Here is a 22,235-nt window from a genome sequence, read left to right on the forward strand (position 1 = left end):
AGTGAGGAAGGGAGACAAGGAAATGAATAAACAACAGAAGTATCTTTAATACTATTACTTGCTAAGCTGCAACCCTAGTTGGAAAAGCAGGATGCTAGAAGTCCAAGGGCTTCCACCGGGAAAATAATCCAGTGAGGAAAGGAAACAAGCAAACATAAAATATGTTAAGAACAGCAACAACACCTAAGCAAATATGTCCAGCATAAACTAGAAAGACTAACAAAACAAGGGGAAGAGAAATTAGATAGAATAGTGTACCCGGGTATACCCCCAAGCAAGAGAACTCTAACCCAAGGCAGTGGAACACCATGGTACAAATTAAAATATTTCAAGAACAGTAAAAAAACATCAGTTATATCTTTATATCTTAAAACTTTACCTCCATTTCCGTAGAAACACATACTCTCTCTCTCTCTCTCTCTCTCTCTCTCTCTCTCTCTCTCTCTCTCGTGTGTGCATGTGTGTAATAATTTACTTAATATATAAAACTATTTACATTTTGTTTTGATTAGGTTTTGCATATAACGTTGCTAGTCCTATTTTGGCATAAGTCTTTTTATAGTTTATACATGATATATCTATTTTAACGTTGTTACTGTTTTTAGAATGATTTATTGTTAATTTGTTTTCATCATTTGTTTATTTCCTTATTTCCTTTCCTCACTGGGCTATTTTCCCTGTTGGAGCCCTTGGGTTTATAGCATCTTGCTTTTCCAAATAGGGTTGTAGCTTGGCTAATAATAATAATAATAATAATAATAATAATAATAATAATAATAATAATGGATTTAGAGTCCTGGTGTGGACTTCTGTTTAAGCATACCTTTTTATCAGGAGTTATAAATTGGATGAGACAGTGACTGGCCGCATTGTTTTTCTGAAGCCACTCTTATTATCAGAAACGTGTTACTGAAAATAAGTCTTTAAATGGTAAGAAGGAATTGAGCGGGAGAAATCACTGTAAATTAGATTAGAATTAACTGGGCATACCCACTCGCTATTTATGGTAAAGAACGTAGACTATCCAGTAAACATTTTATTATTATTATTATTATTATTATTATTATTATTATTATTATTACTATCCAAGCTACAACCCTAGTTGGAAAAGCAAGATGCTATAAGCCCAGGGGCTCCAACAGGGAAAAATAGCTCAGTGAGGAAAGGAAATAAGGAAATAAATAAATGAAGAGAACAAATTAACAATAAATCATTCTAAAATAAGAAACAACGTCAAAACAGACATGTCATATAATAAACTATCAACAACATCAAAAACAAATATGTCATAAATAAACTATAAAAAGACTTATATAAGGAAAAATAAAGTATATATGACGTTCCTGTATATCCTCGATAGCACATGCAGTGCTGGTCACGAAAGTGCTGACGGTGCTAAGCTTTTCCCTGGAATAGCAAGTTGCAAGATGCATGATTGCAATTAGTAAGATATTTGGTAAGCAAATCTATCCCAAGATAGCACACAAACACAGGTGGCTAGTTTGGGAAAGATAAGCCTATTGTGGTACTACAATTACTGTTATTTTCTTATCTTTACTGGGTCATGTGACTTTAATATATAATATAAGTAAATGTTAGGCTCTGAAGAAATTTTTAGGCTAAAAATCTCATTTATATGTATCTATGTGTATATGTGTATGTATATGTACATGTGTGTGTATATGTATGTATATGTATGCTGTATATGTATGCATATGTATATACTTATGTATATGTATGTGTACATTTAGTTTATCTATATCAATATTTACTTTTTATAATTTTTTTTAATTGATGATGCTCCACATGGGCTTGGACCGAGTCTTTTTTTGTAAATATTTTGTATGTAAATATGTTTTTGTCCAATAAGCATTATTATTATTATTATTATTATTATTATTATTATTATTATTATTATTATTATTATTATTAGATTGTATGTGCTTCAACTAACAGTTTATCTTAATTGTTTGATGTGTGGGGCAATATGCAGTACATTGCACATTGCAGTGGCGTGGTCACATGTTCTCTACGTCTGTCTCATCACTAAGAGAGAGAGAGAGAGAGAGAGAGAGAGAGAGAGAGAGAGAGAGAGAGAGATAACCCGGTCCCTGTATTTATTAATTCGAGCTTTTCGAGGTCGACCAGTTTTGGCGATGGTGAATGCAGCTGTTGTTAAAGGCAGCGAACTGGTTTTTTACGCATTTTGTGTAATTATTTAATATAATCTTATTCAATAATGAATTAAATGTAATTAGTATTACTTAATCTCTAAAATTAAACAGAACTTACACCATTCTACAATTAGTTCGAAGAATCGCACAGTTAAAAGCCTATAGGCCTAACGACTGTATATTAAGTACAAAATATTTATTTAAGTATTTAACGCATTTAATCCATTAAATACTACATAATTAAGAAAACTTTAATTAATAATAATCACAGAGATGATTATCCAGAAAATAAGTGGTCGAAGTACCCTTTGAAGACCATAGCGTGGTATCCAAATTCCTAAAATTCGTATAGGTTGGTAGCCATGTCTAACTTTCCTACCACGCCCATGTGCCGTGCCCCCGGCAACAGCCAACCGTGGGCGCTTTCTCTGATTGTAGACAGCCATAAAGGACAAAAGAAAGATACCCAGACTGTCCTTTTTTTTCAAGGACGAACACTAACTTTTTTCAATGACAAAAACAAACTTACTCCATACTTTTAATATCTTGATTTTATTTACAATTAGGTCTAATAAAAGCTCTAGGCTGATGACATGCAGAAATTATTATTATTATTATTATTATTATTATTATTATTATTATTATTATTATTATTATTATTATTATTATTAGCATTTTATTATTATTATTATTATTATTATTATTATTATTATTATTATTATTATTATTATTATTATTATTATTATTATTATCATTATTAGCTTTGTTTTGACAGATACTTTGGATGTTTTCTTATTGGTAAATAGATTCTTTATTGTCCTTGCAATTAGGTCTAAAAAACACTAGGCTGATAACAAGCAGAAACTGAGAATTATTATTATTATTATTATTATTATTATTATTATTATTATTATTATTATTATTATTATTATTATTATTATTATTAACTTTGTTTTGACAGATACTTGAGATGTTTTCTTATTGGTAAATGGATTCTTTATTGTCCTTGCAAACATTGTGGCCCAGTAACCAAGTTTCTCAACTTTAGATCATCTTAGATTGACAATAATAACCGGCTTAGATGGTCAAGGTTATTTGGGGGCAAAAATGTATAGCAGTGCCTCAGGATAATAATAATAATAATAATAATAATAATAATAATAATAATAATAATAATAATAATAATAATAATAATAATAAAATTGATTTTGGGTGAAAGTACACGGGGAAATGTCGCGAGCACTATTGCCACCAAGAGGGTTTCAATATTCTAGTATGTTTAAACATAGATCAATGTGACTGTAGGCCTATATGTTTCGACTGGTTAAGGATGATAAATATGAATATCAAAGATGGATATAAAGGTGTAGATAAGGACAAGGGAACCACTGAAAAGAGTTACTTAATTATCATAGTTAAAGAATAACTACATTAGTAATCCACTGAAGTTAGTGTAATGTGTAATTCAAACAGATGAAAATACAGCAATGGTAATAATAGCAGATTTTATTTCAAGTATCTGGATGGCAAGACAATTGGGAATAAGTGCTGAACAGCAAATTATTAAGTGTATAAAGAATAGACTGTTAAATACATTTAATGTAAATATTATTGGATATAAGAATCGTGTTAAAAATATTTTCACAAATCAGTATGTTTCTAACTTGAAAACATATTTAGAAAAATAATAAAATAAAAGTGTAATTTTATCATATAATAGATGTTATTATGTATATACAAAAATGTAAAATATAATTTGTTAAAGAATATTTCTTTATAAAAGGAAAAAAATGTATGTTAAGAAAATGTAATTGTATTTTCATAATAAAAGATAAAAAAAAAAAGTGTAATGTGTAAGGAGAGAGGTGTAATGAATATGCCAGACTATTCGACAGAAAAATCAAGGATCTGATATCAGTCTGTCTGGCCATTCATGCATGATCCTGTAACTTTTTATTATGAATATATTTGCATTTAGTTAATTAAAATGTACATCAAATAAAGAAAACAGGCCTATTCTGGAAATTAAGTAGACTAAAAGATCTCTATATTGGCATAACTTAGTAATAATTATGCAAATGGATGCCAAACACATTTTTTTTTTATCTGAATATGCCTATCTTATGCGAACCAGTGATTTTGAATATCTTATTTTCGTACTTCTCATTTTGATATAGGCCTACTCTTGTGACACTAAGTTTTCCTTTTCTTTAATTTATTATTTAACTATATACTATACAATATCACCTATTCACTTTTTTACCTTTCTTACGAGTATGTCATAAAAGAGATGTAGGCCTATTGATTGCGTTACCGAACTGCTGAGAAATTAAAATATGTTACTCATGACATATGCAAACAAATAAATAGATAATTATTTAATAATGCACACTTGATAAGAGATAAAATATCATATGAGAACAATATCTTCAAAAGGAGATGGGTGGTGATGAATAAGTAATAGTGGGCTCATTTGAGCCTATATATAGGCCTACTCACACAGTAATTTCTAAATAAAAAATAAAGTTTTAACTATTTTTTATATATAAACCAATAAATTATTATTGCTATTGATATCACATCTCTCTCTCTCTCTCTCTCTCTCTCTCTCTCTCTCTCTTATACATAAACCAATAAATTATTATTACTATTGATATTATCACATCTCTCTCTCTCTCTCTCTCTCTCTCTCTCTCTCTTATACATAAACCAATAAATTATTATTGACTATTGATATTATCACATCGAATATATTGCTCTCTCTCTCTCTCTCTCTCTCTCTCTCTCTCTCAGACATAAACCAATAGATTATTATTACTATTGATATTATCACATCGAATATCTCTCTCTCTCTCTCTCTCTCTCTCTCTCTCTCTCTCATAGTACTAACAGTAAAACACATTTTTTCCGAGGTATGTAGGAGTCTACCTCGATGAGGCTTTTCGAGACTATAGCTAGACAAGCTATATGAAGACTACCTCCATGAGGCCTCTCAGTTTACTGGAGAGAGAGAGAGAGAGAGAGAGAGAGAGAGAGAGAGAGAGAGATCTTCTTCAAGCAACAACATATCAAGAATTTGCTGTATCTGGTAGATTTAAGCAAACAGGGTTTTCTACGATGGAACAATTTTGCATATACCTGCAGGAATAGTATGTCGCGTCGAGGTTAAAAGTGAAGCACATTTTGTTTGCTTGCAAACAATGTACGAATGCAAGCATCAAGGCACTTAAATGCTCTCTCTCTCTCTCTCTCTCTCTCTCTCTCTCTCTCTCAGGCATAAATGAACTTGTCTTTCCTCTTCACTTTTGTTAAGTTCATTTTACATACCAACAATTCTCTCTCTCTCTCTCTCTCTCTCTCTCTCTCTCTCTCTCTCTCTCTCTCTCTCTCAGGTATAAATGAACTTGTCTTTCCTCTTAAATTTTGTTAAAATTAATTTTACATACAATTTCTCTCTCTCTCTCTCTCTCTCTCTCTCTCTCTCTCTCATATATGAACTTGTCTTTCCTCTTCACTTTTGTTAAGTTCATTTTACATACAAACAATATCTCTCTCTCTCTCTCTCTCTCTCTCTCTCTCAGGTATAAATGAACTTGTCTTTCCTCTTAAATTTTGTTAAATTAATTTTACATACAATTCTCTCTCTCTCTCTCTCTCTCTCTCTCTCTCTCTCTCTAGGGCATAAATGAACTTGTCTTTCCTCTTCACTTTTGTTAAGTTCATTTTACATACAATTTCTCTCTCTCTCTCTCTCTCTCTCTCTCTCTCTCTCTTTCTCAGGTATAAATGAACTTGTCTTTCCTCTTCACTTTTCTTAAGTTCATTTTACATACAAACAATCTCTCTCTCTCTCTCTCTCTCTCTCTCTCTCTCTCCTCTTAACTTTAGTTCAATTAATTTTACATACAATTCTCTCTCTCTCTCTCTCTCTCTCTCTCTCTCTCTCTCCACGGCGTCAGAGATACCGTTGGCAAATTCCGTAAACAATTTTCCATACCTACCCCACGCCATCCTAATCTGACAACAAGGTCAAATACCCCATCGGATAATCCCCATTGACCTAGTTCAGGATTATTTCTGCCCTTTCCAGAAGACGCCTCCTGAGTAGCCTCACCATAGGCCTACTACGCACCCTGATTAGCCTAGCCTCACCGTAGGCCTATTTCTTTGGTACTTTTCCATTCCAAATGGCGATGTTTATTACAGGGCGCTACTGCTTGAATTGAAAGTAGAAAGTGGGTAAATTCTAACGGAAATATTTATAAAATGTTAATTTTTCTTTAGGATAGAAACATTAATTATACCGAATATAGTTTAATTCTAGATTTCTTATAGCCAATATCTTTAGAAGCTTTTTATTGATTAATTACGAAAATCCTGTCATAGGGAATATTGTTGATTTATTGGTCACGAATATTTCCTTCATTCAAGATTAACCCATTACTTCAAAGACAATATAAACAAGACTATATATATATATATATATATATATATATATACACACACACACTACGTTAAAAAAGTGTCTACGCTAATAGACTTAGTGGTCACAACACAGGTGAAAAGAAGATACCTTGGTATGAAAAACCAGAAAAACTTGTATGATGTCTGAGAATTCCTAGCCAAACGAGTAACCTAAAGTTTCATTTACATATAGATAAACAAGTTCCTCAGCTAATGTGCTACATTGTACCCAGGGTACAATGCACGAGGTTTAAGGTTTACACAGAGAAGGTTTATATGATCAAACCATGTTGGTTTAACACCCCCACTTTCATACCCTCCCTCCCCCGAGTCTCTTTCGGGGTATATCTGGTTGCTCGTGGGGTATCAGGGCCCCTCCTAGCTCGTGGGGTATCAGGGCCCGAATCCTCCCCTGCCCATACCCCATCCCAAGGACTCCTACCTTGGTCCACCAAGTACTACCATGATACCATGCTGTGAGGGTCCCTCTGGGCCTCTACTCTCGTCTCAGTCGGCTACTACGGCTTCCCAAGAACGCAAGTCTGTCTCTAAACTCCAAGGCCATTTCGTTGTATGAAATCTCTGTTTTGTGCTGTAAAGTCCCTCGTTCCAGTGCTTGTGCGTTCCAGGAACTGGAATTCATCCGCTGGAAGAAGTGTAGTTTCCATGGTGATTTCAATTATAAAGTGAGAATTAACATAGTGCTTCGGGACGTGAAAAAAGTCTAAACTGGATATATCTTCTCTGTCCAGACACGTGTTTTTTAATCAATTGATTTGACTAGCACGTGTCCGCCAATCCTCTTCGAAAAAAATGATGGATTGGACCTGCTAGTTTTTATAACATAGAATAATGTGTTATAGCGAAAGATGGCTTTTTATAAAAGACAAATATATATTCATTCCCGTATAACGATCGATTTTATTTTAGGCTTTTAAATATATAAAGTTCCTTGTCTTTACGCTTTGCAAACTCATTAACAAAAAAAAAGTCATAGACGTAAGGATAGAAATAGATAACACAAACAGGTACGAAGAAGTGTGATTTTTAAAAATGGCAGAGAGCTGTTTCGACCCCGGCTTCGAAAATGAAGCTGTTGAGGACCAGCTCCGGAACCTCTCTCTCCACAACCTCCGAAGGGCATGGGGAAATATTGACGGCGGTAAAGGCAATGTCACTGCCGAAGGGTGGGGAAAATACAGCAGAAGGACCCTCTCTTCACAACCTCCGAAGGGCATGGGGAAATATTGACGGCGGTAAAAGGCAATGTCACTGCCGAAGGGTGGGGGAATACAGCTGGGGAACTACCCGAAGACGAAATGCGTGAGGCCTGTGGAGTCTTCGGCTGTGTCCTGGCCAAAGATGCACCGCCGGACAGTGTGAATTTGGCTCACGTTATTTACTTAGGCCTTGTGGCTCTTCAACACAGGTATTGTATGTTTATTAATTCGTAGGTATGAGAAAGCTCTCTCTCTCTCTCTCTCTCTCTCTCTCTCTCTCTCTCTGTGCACCAAATCTGAGTAATGGCTCTTCAACTGAGGGTAGTAGGCTTATTGAGAGATTAATTCTCTCTCTCTCTCTCTCTCTCTCTCTCTCTCTCTGTCGCACGTGATATGGGTCTTTAAACGCAGGTAGCGATATCAGCGTAGTAGGCCTATGATGGGATAATGCTCTCTCTCTCTCTCTCTCTCTCTCTCTCTCTCTCTCTTTTACGCACTTGCTCTGTTTGGGACATGTCTCTTTTCAGTGACCTATGGAAGAATCTCTCTCTCTCTCTCTCTCTCTCTCTCTCTCTCTCTCTTCTGTGGGTTATTTCATGGCCAATTTCTTCTTGGTTTGTCTTATTATACAAATCAATATTTCAATACAACTTTAGATATACTGTACACGTACAATACATTAAGATGTCACCATATTTTATATTCTACCAGTTGCAGTAATGTACAGAGAGAGAGAGAGAGAGAGAGAGAGAGAGAGAGAGAGAGAGAGAGAATATCCATTTAAGTAAATTTATAATCTATTTGTTGTATAAGTTTATTTTGTCAATATTTTATTTGGTAAGTCATTTGGAGATATATATTATATATATATATATATATATATATATATATTACACGTGAGTTTATTAGAGTTTAATAAACTCTATTAAATGAGCCATCAAGAGAGATATAAGTTCATTTCAAGTTCATTGTACATATTCCATATCTTTTTAGTTTGTTTTTAGCAGTTATTGTTTAACTGGGCTCCACAAGGTACTAGAAGAGTTGGAAGACCTAGACCTACATGGCTAAGGTCTATGAAGCATGTAGGAGATTATTATTATTATTATTATTATTATTATTATTATTATTATTATTATTATTATTATTATTATTATAACGTGGTAAGCTACAACCATAGTTGGAAAAGCAGGATGCTATAAGCCCAATGGCTTAGAACTCTAACCCAAGACAGTGGAAGACCATGGTACAGAGGCTATGGCACTACCCTGGACTAGAGAACAATAGTTTGATTTTGGAGTGTCCTTCACCTAGAGGAGCTGCTTACCATAGCTAAAGGGTCTCTCCTATCCATACGAAAAGGAAAGTAGCCACTGAACAATTACATTGCAGTAGTTAACCCCTTGAGCAATGAGGAATGGAGAAGAATTGATTTAAAAGCTCAAGATAGAGACGACTGACGTTTTTCTGTCTTTGCTGCGTCCCACTACAGTCGACCATTTTTATTATTCTGGTGTTTGTTATTTTCAATTACATGGTTTACAAATTTGCATTATATATATTTTTTTTTAATTTTACATGATATAGCCATCGTCACAAATACAAAATAGCACATTTGGTTTACCTGAACTAGAATTTGAAAAAAATAAATTTCAGATAATATTTTCTATAAGAGAACGAATTTATAACATTTTTCCTGACGTTAATTGTCATAAGAGAAATTTTTATATATGAAAACCATTTTATTAATCGCTTAGGTAGGCCTAATCAATTCACTGTTCAGTTAGAAATGAGCCGTTGACTCTCTCTCTCCTCTCTCTCTCTCTCTCTCTCTCTCTCTCTCTCTCTCTCTCTTATCTTGAAATTTCGCCAACACTTCCGTCTTTGTTTCAATGTCTCATTAATTTTATCTGTTGTAAAAAGATTAACAACATCGAAAACTATCTCTCTCTCTCTCTCTCTCTCTCTCTCTCTCTCTCTCTCTCTCTCTCTCTCTCTATATATATATATATATGTATATATATATATATATATATATATATATATATATATATATATATATATATATATATATATATATATATATATATATATATATATATATATATATATATGTATATATATATATATATATATATATATATATATATATATATTTGTTAAGTTTTTAGCTAGCAATTCTGTAGCTCCGCGTTCGAATCTTGGAGCGCACGCAGTTGTTATTAGTCGATTTCTTATCCTAGACCCACAGATATCTCAAATGATATATCTCCCTCTGATTCTACCGTCCTTCTATCTTATCAGTGTCTATCGGCTTCATCACTATCTGCTGATCTTATCAGTAGGCCTATTTATCTACCTTATCGGTGCCCTTTGGCCTTTTCAGTATCTGTTGACCTTGCCAGTGGCTATTGGCTTAATCAGTGAATCATGTATCCGACCGTCAGTTGACTGTGTTGGATTACAACCAAAGTCTAGAATGGCTCTTGGTAAATTTAAGTTTTCAAAATTAAACAAAGTTAACAGTAAGTAGGAAAATAGTTATATACTGAATATATATATATATATATATATATATATATATATATATATATATATATTTCAAATAAGCCATATATATTAATACATTAAAGTCTGGATTCTCTTAACGACCTCGGGATCAGAGCTCAAGGCGGAACCGCCCAAGAAACACGTTTAAATGTGCAAAATATTTATCATATATATATATATATATATATATATATATATATATATATATATATATATATATATATATATATATTACTCTACCTTTACTTAAAATTGAGCAACTTTCTCCTGCTTCTGCACATAGTAGGCCTAGAGCTGGGGCATACAGCCTCCCTCTTTACATAGTCGTTTTTGATAGGAATTTTAATAGGCTTACACTTTTTAAAAAAATGAACACCTTGCTGAAAATAGCCTGACCATTTAAATATATGAAAGGTAGTGTCAGCATTTGGAAACACACTCCATATCAGCATTTTTTTCTATAATGTTTAGCTTGACTGAAGTAACATGTGGCACATCAGTTATAAAACATTTTTTATATATATATTTCTGTATATTTTTCCTCTTATATCGGTTTCTGATAAATTTGCGAGTTTTAACTGCTTTAAAATCTACATCCGCTAGCATTGCTTACATAACTGCTTTATGGCTTTCAAATTCAACTCTTTGGTCAGCTAATGTTATTGAAATATTTCATTTTAGTTGTTCATTAAGTGTCCTGTAGCTGATTTATTTCCTTATTTCCTTTCCATACTGGGCTACTTTGTCTGTTGGAGCCCTTGGGGTTATAGCATCTTGCTTTTTCAACTGGGGTTGTAGCGTAGCAAACAATAATAATAATAATAATAATAATAATAATAATAATAATAATAATATATACGGTTTTTTAAGTTCACGTTTTGGCTAAGCCTATGAAAATTTTTCAAAATCTCATTTTAAAAAATTCAACATACAAGTGAACTCAAACTTGTATCTTTTTTTTCTTCTTTTTTTTTACATGTTCCCATTAATCACATACGGGAATTATTTAGCAAGTTTGTGCCATAAACCATTTCTATGATAACCTCTAACGTGATATTCTATGCAGGTATTTCTTTGAAATAATAAATAACTCATATTTTCCATCCCAGGTCCTTTGGATAAGGACTTTACCTCTTTGTGATATTTTAATGATTTTTGTGTACTTCATGTAGGCAGCATAGGCCTATAAGTACTTTTAAAATTGGGAGTCGTTTGAATTGGTCTTAATCTTATCAGTTTTTTTTTTCTTTTTTTTTATAATCAGCCTTTCCTTAGTCAGGGTTAATATATGAAGAAATGTGGAGTTATTGAAAGTGAATAATTTTAGAGACAGACTGAAAGATAGGCCTAATAGAATTTCTTTTGGCTTATTCACAAAAAGATCAATAAAAAAAATTTAGTTTTCTTTCTTAGGCCATTTTCAATATAATTTTCCCTATATCTTTTCTCCTTTTTTTACCATTTTAAACATTCCTCCTTTGGTTAGTGGTATTGCCAGATGGTTAGGCCTATAGGCATCATGTTTACCAGGAGAAACAGAAGCTCCAGTTTCTCTTTAGCCTTTAATTACCCATAGGCCTATGCTTGGATTAAGTCTAGGTATATGCCTATAGTTTTGTTTGTGCCAAAAGAACATCACAATTAATCTTATGACTTATATTTCTCCTTTCCGACATCTTTTATTTACTCTCAAGAACCGGTCGAAGGTGAATGGACTTATCTTTGCCTAGCTTATCCTGGTCCGTTAGACTACAGTAGGCCTAATCTAAGACACCTCGTAAAAGGAGAGAAATTTCTGGTCAGACTAGATTCTTAAGGAACGATTTCTTCATTAAGATAAAATCAGGAAAAACTGAAAAACAAAGTTTTAACCAACCTATAACTGTGAATCTGACCTATGTACCTTTACACACACACACACACACACACACACACACACACACACACACACACACATATATATATATATATATATATATATATATATATATATATATATTCAAATAAACCCTATATAATAATACATGAATGTCTGAATTCTCTTATCGACTTCTGGATCAGAGCTCCAAGGCGGATCCACTCAAAGACAATAGCTTCTGACCGGCCGGGAATCGAACCCTGATCCAGGAAACTAGTATCAGTGACGATAGTTTAATATATTAATATGTATGACTTATTTGAATATGAAAAACATCTAAATGTGCAAAATTTATCATATATATATATATATATATATATATATATATATATATATATATATATATATATATATATATATATATATACTGTATATATCATCTACTCCTATTGACGCAAAGGGCCTCGGTTAGTTGTCTCTATCTTGAGCTTTCAAACAATACTTCTCCTTTCATCATCTCCTACTTCACGTTTCATAGTCCTCAGCCATGTAGGCCTGGGTCTTCCATCTCTTTTAGTGCCTCTGTGAGAGTGAAGCTAGACTTATTAGGATGGTAACCATTGCTAATATATATCTAATTCCATTAATATTACCATTAAAGAATTGCTAAATATATCTAATTCATTTAAATAGTAATTGATTATGTAGGCTATAATGTATTTCGCAGTATCAAACTTAATAAATGGCTATATCAGACACTGTCTATATGACAAAATGTAGACGATCTCTATAGGGTTCATATATACAAACTTGTTCTTTATATTAATTCTATTAAAGGCAATATTACACCAAAATAACTCTCTCTCTCTCTCTCTCTCTCTCTCTCTCTCTCTCTCTCTCTCTCTCTCTCTCTCTCTCTCTCTCTCCTCTTTATATACTCGTATATAATACTGGAATCCCCAAAACCACGTTTAAGGAATATTCCAAGTAGGCCTACATATTTTCCTTTCGCCAGCCAGAAAGAGTAATGGATATTATTATTATTATTATTATTATTATTACTTGCTAAGCTACAACCCTAGTTGGAAAAGCAGGATGCTATAAGCCCAGGGGCCCCAACAGGGAAAATAACCCAGTGAGGAAAGGAAACAAGGAAAAATTAAATATTTTAAGAACAGTAATCCTAAAATACACATTTCTTATATAAACTATAAAAAACTTAAACAAGGAAAAATTAAATATTTTAAGAACAGTAATAATAAAATCCATATTTCTTATATAAACTACAAAAACTATAAAAAACTTTAACAAAATAAGAAGAGAAATTAGATAGAATCGTGTGCCCGAGTGTACCCTCAAGCAAGATGAATGCAGCCATTATAGACCTACCTGTTACATTTAGGCCTACCTAAATAAATAGAAATAATGACAATTTTTCAAATTATCTTTCAGGACATATATCCTATATAAACTATAAAAGCTTTAACAAAACAAGAAGAGAACTTAGATAGAATAGTGTGCCCGAGTGTACCTTCAAGCAGGATAGATGCAGCCAAACAGGGAAAATAGCCCAGTGAGGAAAGGAAACAATGAAAAATTAAACATTTTAAGAACAGTAATACTAAAATCCATATTTCTTATATAAACTACAAAAACTTTAAAAACTTTAACAAAACAAGAAGAGAAATTAGAGAGAATATAGGATGCTATAAGCCCAGGGGCCCCAACAGGGAAAATAGCCCAGCGAGGAAAGGAAACAAGGAAAAATTAAATATTTTAAGAACAGTAATACTAAAATACACATTTATTATATAAACTATAAAAATTTAAACAAGGAAAAATTAAATATGTTAAGAAGAGTAATACTAAAATACACATTTCTTATATAAACTTTAAAAACGTTAACAAAAACAAGAAGAGAAATTCGATAGAATAGTGGGCCCGAGTGTACCCTCAAGCAAGATGAATGCAGCCATTATAGACCTACCTGTTACATTTAGGCCTACCTAAATAAATTGAAATAATGACAATTTTTCAAATTATCTTTCAGGGGACAAGAGAGTGCTGGCATAGTAACGAGTGAGGGCAGAGGGGCTAAAAATTTCAATTACTACAAAGGCGAAGGATTGGTGGCCTCCATATTTAATGATGATAAGCTTAACAAACTCCAAGGTAATGTTTTGAAGTTTTAGATCATTAGGCCTACTATTTATATATAATTTACAGTGTTATTATTATTGTTATTATTATTATTATTATTATTGTTGTTGTTGTTGTTGTTATATTATTATTATTATTATTATTATTTTTTATCATTATAATCATTATTATTATTGTTATTTTTATTATTATTATTTATTATTATTATTATTATTATTGTTGTTGTTGTTATATTAATATTATTATCATTTTATTTTTATAATTTTAATCATTGTTATTATTATTATTATTATTATTATTATTATTATTATTATTATTATTGTTATTTTTATTATTATTATTTTTATTTTTATTGTTATTATTTGTATCATTATTATTATCATTATTATTTTTATTATTATTATTATTATTATTATTATTATTATTATTATTATTATTATTATTATTATTATTATAACAAGCTAGGCCATAACCCTACTAGGAAAAGCAAGATGCCATAAACCCAAGGGCTCCAACAGGGAAAAACAGCCCAAAGAAAAAAGCAAACAAGGAAATAAACAAAAAACTACAAGAGAAGAATAAACAATCAAAATGAAACATTTCAAGAACAGTAACAACATTTAAGAAGTAGGAACTTCCAGAGATTTATTCCAGAGATTTATTTTCCTTTCGTTCCAGGTACTTTGGGCATTGGGCATTCCAGGTACTCCACAGCAGGAGGGCGAGACCCCAGCAATACCCAGCCCTTCATGGTGCACACGAGGCACGGGCCCCTAGCCACGGCCCATAATGGAGAGCTGATTAATGCTGTGGCACTCAGGAAAACAGTAAGTAATGTTGTTTACATTTTGTCTCAGTGATTTAGTAAATTTACTTTTTAAATCAAGATTTGACTAAGAATATGAATTAATTTTTTATCTAGATATGAACTAGAAATATACAGTAAATTTTAACTACGCACTAGGCTACTGTAGAGGGGTACTTGGTAGTGCTATACCCTAAATTCTCTAATATCCTTCTATTTTTACCTGCGCCAACTAAGTTGGAAGGAGGTTATTTTTTCGCACCTGTTTTGTGTGTTTGTAATTCGTGTGTGTTTGTTTGTGAACAGCTTCATGGCCACAATTTTAATCGCATAGAAAATTGCATGGATTAACTATTATGTAAAAAGCTATAAATGACATAATTTTGGAAGGTTGAGGTCAAAGGTCAAGGTCACGGTTAAGCAAAATGTCCAATTCACGTAATCAGCCATATGTGGACATTGTTGTCACGGGAACCATGAAATAAAGGTTAAAGGTGTCTGGTTTCAGTTCCAGTTCCACCAGAATAGATGCTCACCAGAACGTCAGCCGGGCAAGCCCAACCCCCCACTGTGGTGCCCTACCACAGCAGTAGCCTCCCCAGTAAACAGCTTAAACTCACGGCCCTGGGCGGGGATCGATCTCTTGCCACGTGAATGCGAGTCAAACATGTTACCACTGTACTAGCCAGAATTAACTGTTATGTATAAAGCTATAAATGATTAAATTTTGGAAGGTCGAGGTCAAAGGTCAAGGTCACGGCTAAGCAAAATGTCCAATTAACGTAATCAGCCATAAGTTTGGACATTGTTGTCACGGGAACCACGAATTACTGAAATTCCCAGATAAATACTGGAATCCCCTTGAAAATTACTGAAATCCCCTACAATATCACTGCAAACCCTTAGAAATTCATAAATAATATGTAAATTAATTAAATAAAATTGTATTTTAAAGCATTTTTCTATTTATCCTTTACACAATATATAAAAGGGTACAGAACCTAACAATCCCACCTAACCTAACCTAGTAGTTCCCAGGTCACAACCCCTAGCCGGTGGCAAGCCCCCGGACCCCCTTCCCAGGTCACAAACCTTCCCAGGTCACAACCCCTAGCCAAGGTTCTACCTGTAAATATATAAAGAATATAAATGCTTAAAACATAAGAATAATGTATTTTAATAAAAACATTATTTATCAATTTCTAAGGGTTTGCAGTCATATTGTAGGGGATTTCGGTAATTTTCAAGGGGATTCCAGTATTTACCTGGGAATTCCAGTATTTGCCTGAGGATTCCAGTAAATCTGGAGGGTTCCAGTAATTCAAGGTACCGGTTGTCACAGGGACTTCAAACTTGGTCCATATTTTAGTATATGAAAATCCACGCCAATGAATATATGTTAAGGTCAAAGGTCAAGGTTGAGCAAAAGGTCGAGAAATAAACTGCCACGGCGGAAGTCTGTGCTCTACTGAGTGCCCCTCTAGTTTACATAAGTTCCCTGCTTCTTTTTTTACTATCCAGTCTCTTTCAACATTTACATTTATGTAACCACAGAGTTTCCCCCTGTTGGCCCTGAATGGGCTCACAGCCCCCAACACTAGGCTACATAGCCTAAAAATTCCTAAATCCAAAGAAAATTACCATCGTCCATCTTTCCTATTGGAGGTTAGTAGTTCAGGAATGGTTTGGGCATGCTCTTTGCACTCCCCAAGAGAGATTAGTTCACCAAACTTTCAGCTGATCTCCTCAAGGCACTAAAAGAGTTGGAAGACCCAGGCCTACATGGCGGAGGACTATGAAGCGTGAAGATGATGATAATGGAGAAGTATTGATAGAGACAACTGGCGAAATTTAACCGAGGCCCTTTGCGTCAATAGGTGTAGGAGGAGATGATGATGAGTTCAGGAATGGACACCCTGTGAGAAAAACAGGGATTTGGAACCTAATTGGGTAATGGGTTTATGGGGTTAGGAGAAAACACCAACTAAAATACATTGATGAAACCTAACTTAACTGTACCCAATTAACCTAACCTCGGTCATTGGGACCTCCTTACTTACCTTGCAGGGTGAATAAATAACTTATTTTACTTAGGCTATGCTTATTACCCTCACCATATTCAAAATAAAAATTTGGAGATGGTAATTTCCCTCCTGTGTGAATTACTTTACAACACAGAATTAACAATACTTGATTTTTGAACTCTTATAAGAATAGATTTGTTTAGCGATGGTAGTCACTAAAATCATAATCATTCGTGATTCTTAATTCAGCTTTTCTCAACTTTCAGGTTTTGGATCGTGGTATAGGATTATCCACTTGTTCCGACTCCGAATTGATAACTCAGATGCTTTCGTTGACTCCACCAAGAGGAGAGAAGGATGGACCCGATTGGGGAGCCAGAATCAGACACCTGATGGAGGCTACGCCAACCGCCTATTCCCTGGCATTGCTTCACGACGACAAAATTTACGGCGTGCGGGACCCGTTCGGCAACCGGCCCCTCTGCATCGGAAGATTGATGCCAGTTGGTGAAAGTAATGGTAGGTGGTAAGATTACATGAAAAGTTGTGTGGACTTAATACGAAGTTGTTAAACAGGAAAGATTACAGTAGACTATGACTGGTAACATAAATGTATCTTTGAGAACCGAGCACTAAAAATGTTTGTAGCCTCTTGATTCTTATGTTCTTGAAAAGAATTTCGAGGTTAATAATCGTTGTTTATAACTCAATGCATCTTTTTTTTATTTGGTGTACTATATAGCTGCATTACTGTATGTTGTATTTTGAGTGCAATGTTATAATTCTTGAGTTCTGTGTCAAGATACTAGAGATTGTCTCATTATTTATGCTCAATATTTATTAGACTGCAGTTCAGGTGTACAGTATCAGGCTTGGCGAATGGTATGTTGATTTATAAAGAAAATTGTAGAAACTTCTGGACAACTTCATGAATACAAATCCAGGAAGTCCTCAAGATAAAAGAGAGTGGACCAGAAGATTTGATATTGATACGTGAATGTTTTTAGAGGCTGACCAGCAAATCTGATTCTTCGTATTATATCTTTCAGATGGCACAAACTCTCCCAAACCTCTAGGATGGGTTATCAGTTCTGAATCCTGTGCTTTCCAGTCAATAGGAGCCACACTGATAAGAGAGGTAAGCTAGCAAGTACTGTACACTATCAGCTGAGAGTTCATTCTTACATGTACAGTACTGTATATAAATATTTTGTCCTAAATAGGGAATGGCTTTAGTGGAGCTTAAATCGCCATTAGAATTATTAAGAAGATAGTTAATGACAGGCAGTGAGTGCGAGCGAGTAGCCCCGTCCACTTGCCTGTTAAAAGAATTCACTTTTGCCTTCGGCTGCAACAAGCACAGTCGTACTGTTGTGTCCTATCCAAGACTTTAATCTTTTTCCTATACTCTTAAGTTTGAATGGTCATTATCGGCTTTGCGTTAATAATGGAACGAAGCAGGAATGAGTGTAGATGTTGGACAATTTGTCAGTTTAGGACTAAACTGGCAATAAATCCACCCACTGTACAAGTAGGGGCAGTGGTTTAAAGGTAGTAGATTGCCAGGGCACCAGACACCTGTTGAGATACTACCGCTAGAGAGTTATTTGGTTCTTTGACTGGCCAGACAGTACTGTACTACATTGTATCCCTTTCTCTGGTTACAGCTCTTTTTTCTCTTTGCCTACATATGCTCCAAATAGTCTGACCTATTCTTTCCACATTCTCCTCTGTCCTCATACACCTGACAACACTGAGATTGTTCAGTGGCTTTACTCTTGGTAAGGGTAGAAGAAACTCTTTAGGTATGGTAAGCAGTTCTTCTAGGAGGAGACTCCAGAATCAAACTATTGTTCTCTTGTCTTGGGTTGGGCCATAGCGTCTGTACCATGGTATTCCACTGTTTTGGGGTAAATTTCTCTTGCTTGAGGGTACACTCAGGCACACTATTCTATCTCATTTCTCTTCCACTTGTTTTTTTAAAGTTTTTATAGTTTATATATGAAAGATCTATTTTAATGTTGTTTCTGTCTTTAACATTTTATTTTAATTGTTCCTTACTTCACCTATAGTTTATATATTTCCTTTTTGGAGCCCCAGGGTTTATAGGATCTGGTTTTTCCAACTAGGGTTGTAGCTTAGCTTGTAATAATAATAATGATGATGATTGTTATAATTATCCCCTTTCACCTTGTGTATATAGTGCCCTCCCATGAGGCTGGTGTTTTCATGAGTAGGAATGCCAAGTCTTTTTTGTTTCATTCAAGACAATGCTTATTACATTTAGCACTTTGCGCTCCTCATTGATTTTGCTGTTCGCTGAACCTTCTTGGTACAATTTATGCCCATGGCTTGATCTTGGGGAGTATGCTTGAGGAGCAAGAACTCGGGTATACATTGGAGACTTTTAGGGTTGGTGGAGTTTCAGGTAATCACCACACGTACTGGATGTTCTTCCTTGCAGCTCTGTGACGATGAGTGACGCCTTCCTTAGGTCTTGCAGTTAGGCTTTCAATGTCTTGTAGAGGGAGTAAGTAGCTGAGGCTGCTTTGCTCCTGGTGTCCCAAATGATTCAGCGGTAATCCCAGTGCCACCAGCGTCAGTGACCCATTTGGTGATCCTTAGCAACTAAGTACGCTTCTGCCGCCATGGCAGAAGCCTACTTCTTGGCCAGTAAACCTTTACCTGTACTTATTTTACTAATGCCTGTATCCTGTGATTGGCTTTGATGCCATTCCCTTTACCCATCATTCCTGTCCCAGTGCTTGTGCCTGCTGCTTCCCATGTGACAGTGTGTCTCAAGGGTTGTAGTTCCTGTCGGTGCAAACCTGTTTGATTTCCTACTTGGGGGAGCTTCGTTGTCGATGGTCGCTCAGACCTTGACTTCTCTGCAAGCAAAACTTGAGGAAAAGGTTGTTAAGTGGAAGAAGTGATTCATTCCCCTTCCTGTTCCTCTTGTGATTTTGTTTCTGATATATTTTTGAAGAAGTAGTCAAAGAAGTCTTGGAAGGTCAATTGTAGCCTTAAGAATAGGAGCTCCGTCCAACATACCTCTTGTGGGGGAGTCGGGTTTGATGACACCCAGGTGGTTACCAACCCCTTAATCTAGATTAAGACTACTGCCCTCGTGAGTCACCCAAATTTCCCTGGCTATTTAGTGGACAGAGGTCACGAGGTGCCTGTGTTCACCTTCTGTTGTCTGGTTATGTGTCACAGCCCAGGGATCCAACGATAAGGTTTCTTTAACTATATATAATTCCTTCAAAATTTTAGGTGGTATTGTGGTTTGTAAATTTACTTTTAAAAAACTCATTTGGTCTGTTTCTTCTTCAGTTGCACAAAAATGATGCTTATTGAGAAAGACTCGAGCGTTTTGGTGATCAGTCTTTTCAAAAAATTTTTTTACCTTGTTTTGAGTATTGTTCTCATGTCTGGTCTTCAGCGGCTGACTCTTTTCTTAGTTTGTTGGACAAAAGCTTGCAGTTTATTAAATTTCTTATTCTTGATCTGGATATTAATTAATCTCTGGTATCATTTCTTATTGCTGATCTGGATATGAATTAATCCTTGACACCATTGTTCAGTTAGTTCTTTGTGCAGATTGCATAAGATTTTTCATAATTCTGACCAGCCTTTGAATTCGGAGTTTCCAAGTGTACAATCCTGTACATAGTACGAAGTATACAGTTAGATATAACAATCTTGCCTTTTCAATCATAAGGCTCATTACTACACAGTATTCTAGAAGTTTTATTCCAGCTGTAACATGATCTTCCTAAGCAGGCAGCTAAACTGGTGGAACTTCCTTAGTTCAAACTTGCAGCCAATGTTTTTATGTTGACCAGGCTGACAAAAGTCTCTCTTCATAGTTTATAAATGACATATCTATTTTAATGTTGTTACTGATCTTAAGATATATTATTTTCTTTATTCATTACTTTTCATATAATTATTTCCTTATTCCCTTTCCACACTGCGTTATTTTTCCACATTGGATCCCTTGGGCTTATAGCATCTTTCTTTTCCAACTAGGGCTGTAGCTTAGCTAGTAATAATAGGAACAATTATAACAATAAAGTACCCACAAGTCCTTCAACTCTTTTGTGGATTCAAGAAGATTTTGGCTTTTTCCTATAAGCCGAAATATCTTATGTAGCCATCCCAGCTCCCTTTCGTGACCGGCAGCATCTTGTCTAGGAAAGGTAGAATGACAGGCTCTTCTACTCCTTGTTTCCTTCCTGTCATTTGGAGATGAAGCTTTTGTACCTTGAACATTGGATTTGACATTGATGCTTCTCTAAGCATCGTTCTTCGACAGGTTCTGTAAGTATAGTAGTTCTCCCCATCCTTCATTTACAAGGGGGAGGATGCTGGAAGGAATATCTTTCCATTGTCAATCTTGCACCAGGTATCTCATTCACACTGCATTTTTCCTTTGAGGGATAAAGATTCTTTAATCTACAGTGTACTAGGTACCAACCAATTACTGGTATTAGGTTGGCCAGCCATTGAGGTACTACCGCTAGAGATATTGGGTCCTTTGACTGGCTAGATAGTATTACATTGGATCCTTCTCACTGGTTACGGTTCATTTCCCCTTTGCCTACACATACACCAAATAGTCGGGCCTATTCTATACATATTCTCCTCTCCTCATACACCAGACAACACTGAGATTACCAAACAATTCTTGTTCATTAAGTCTTGGGTAGTATCATAGCCTCTGTACCATGGTCTTCCACTGTCTTGGGTTAGTTCTCTTGTTTGAGGGTACACATGGGACACTATTCTATCTTATTCCTATTCTTCTTTTTTTGTTGAAGTTTTTATAGTTTATATAGGAAGTATTTATTTTAATGTTGTTACTGTTCTTAAAATACTGTATTTAATTTTCCTTTCCTCACTGGACTATTTTCCCTGTTGGAGCCCCAGGGCATAAGCATCCTGCTTTTCCAACTAGGGTTGTAGCCTAGCAAGTAA

At 34.5% G+C, this 22,235-nt stretch overlaps 1 protein-coding gene across 1 annotated transcript in view; it reads left to right on the forward strand.

Moving 5' to 3' along the window:
* Positions 1-7,128: 7,128 nt before the first annotated feature.
* Prat2 (Phosphoribosylamidotransferase 2) overlaps positions 7,129-22,235 on the forward strand; it is a 39,990-nt gene continuing 24,883 nt past the window's right edge. Inside the window, exons 1-5 of the mRNA XM_068370621.1 lie at positions 7,129-8,067; positions 14,317-14,438; positions 15,105-15,253; positions 17,522-17,774; positions 18,305-18,393. Of these exons, the coding sequence (XP_068226722.1) occupies positions 7,958-8,067; positions 14,317-14,438; positions 15,105-15,253; positions 17,522-17,774; positions 18,305-18,393 (723 nt within the window). The 5' untranslated portion in view covers positions 7,129-7,957. The remainder of the gene's footprint in view (positions 8,068-14,316; positions 14,439-15,104; positions 15,254-17,521; positions 17,775-18,304; positions 18,394-22,235) is intronic.

The sequence above is a fragment of the Palaemon carinicauda genome, chromosome 3 (genome assembly GCF_036898095.1).
Source record: "Palaemon carinicauda isolate YSFRI2023 chromosome 3, ASM3689809v2, whole genome shotgun sequence".
NCBI classification, from domain to species: Eukaryota; Metazoa; Arthropoda; class Malacostraca; order Decapoda; family Palaemonidae; genus Palaemon; species Palaemon carinicauda.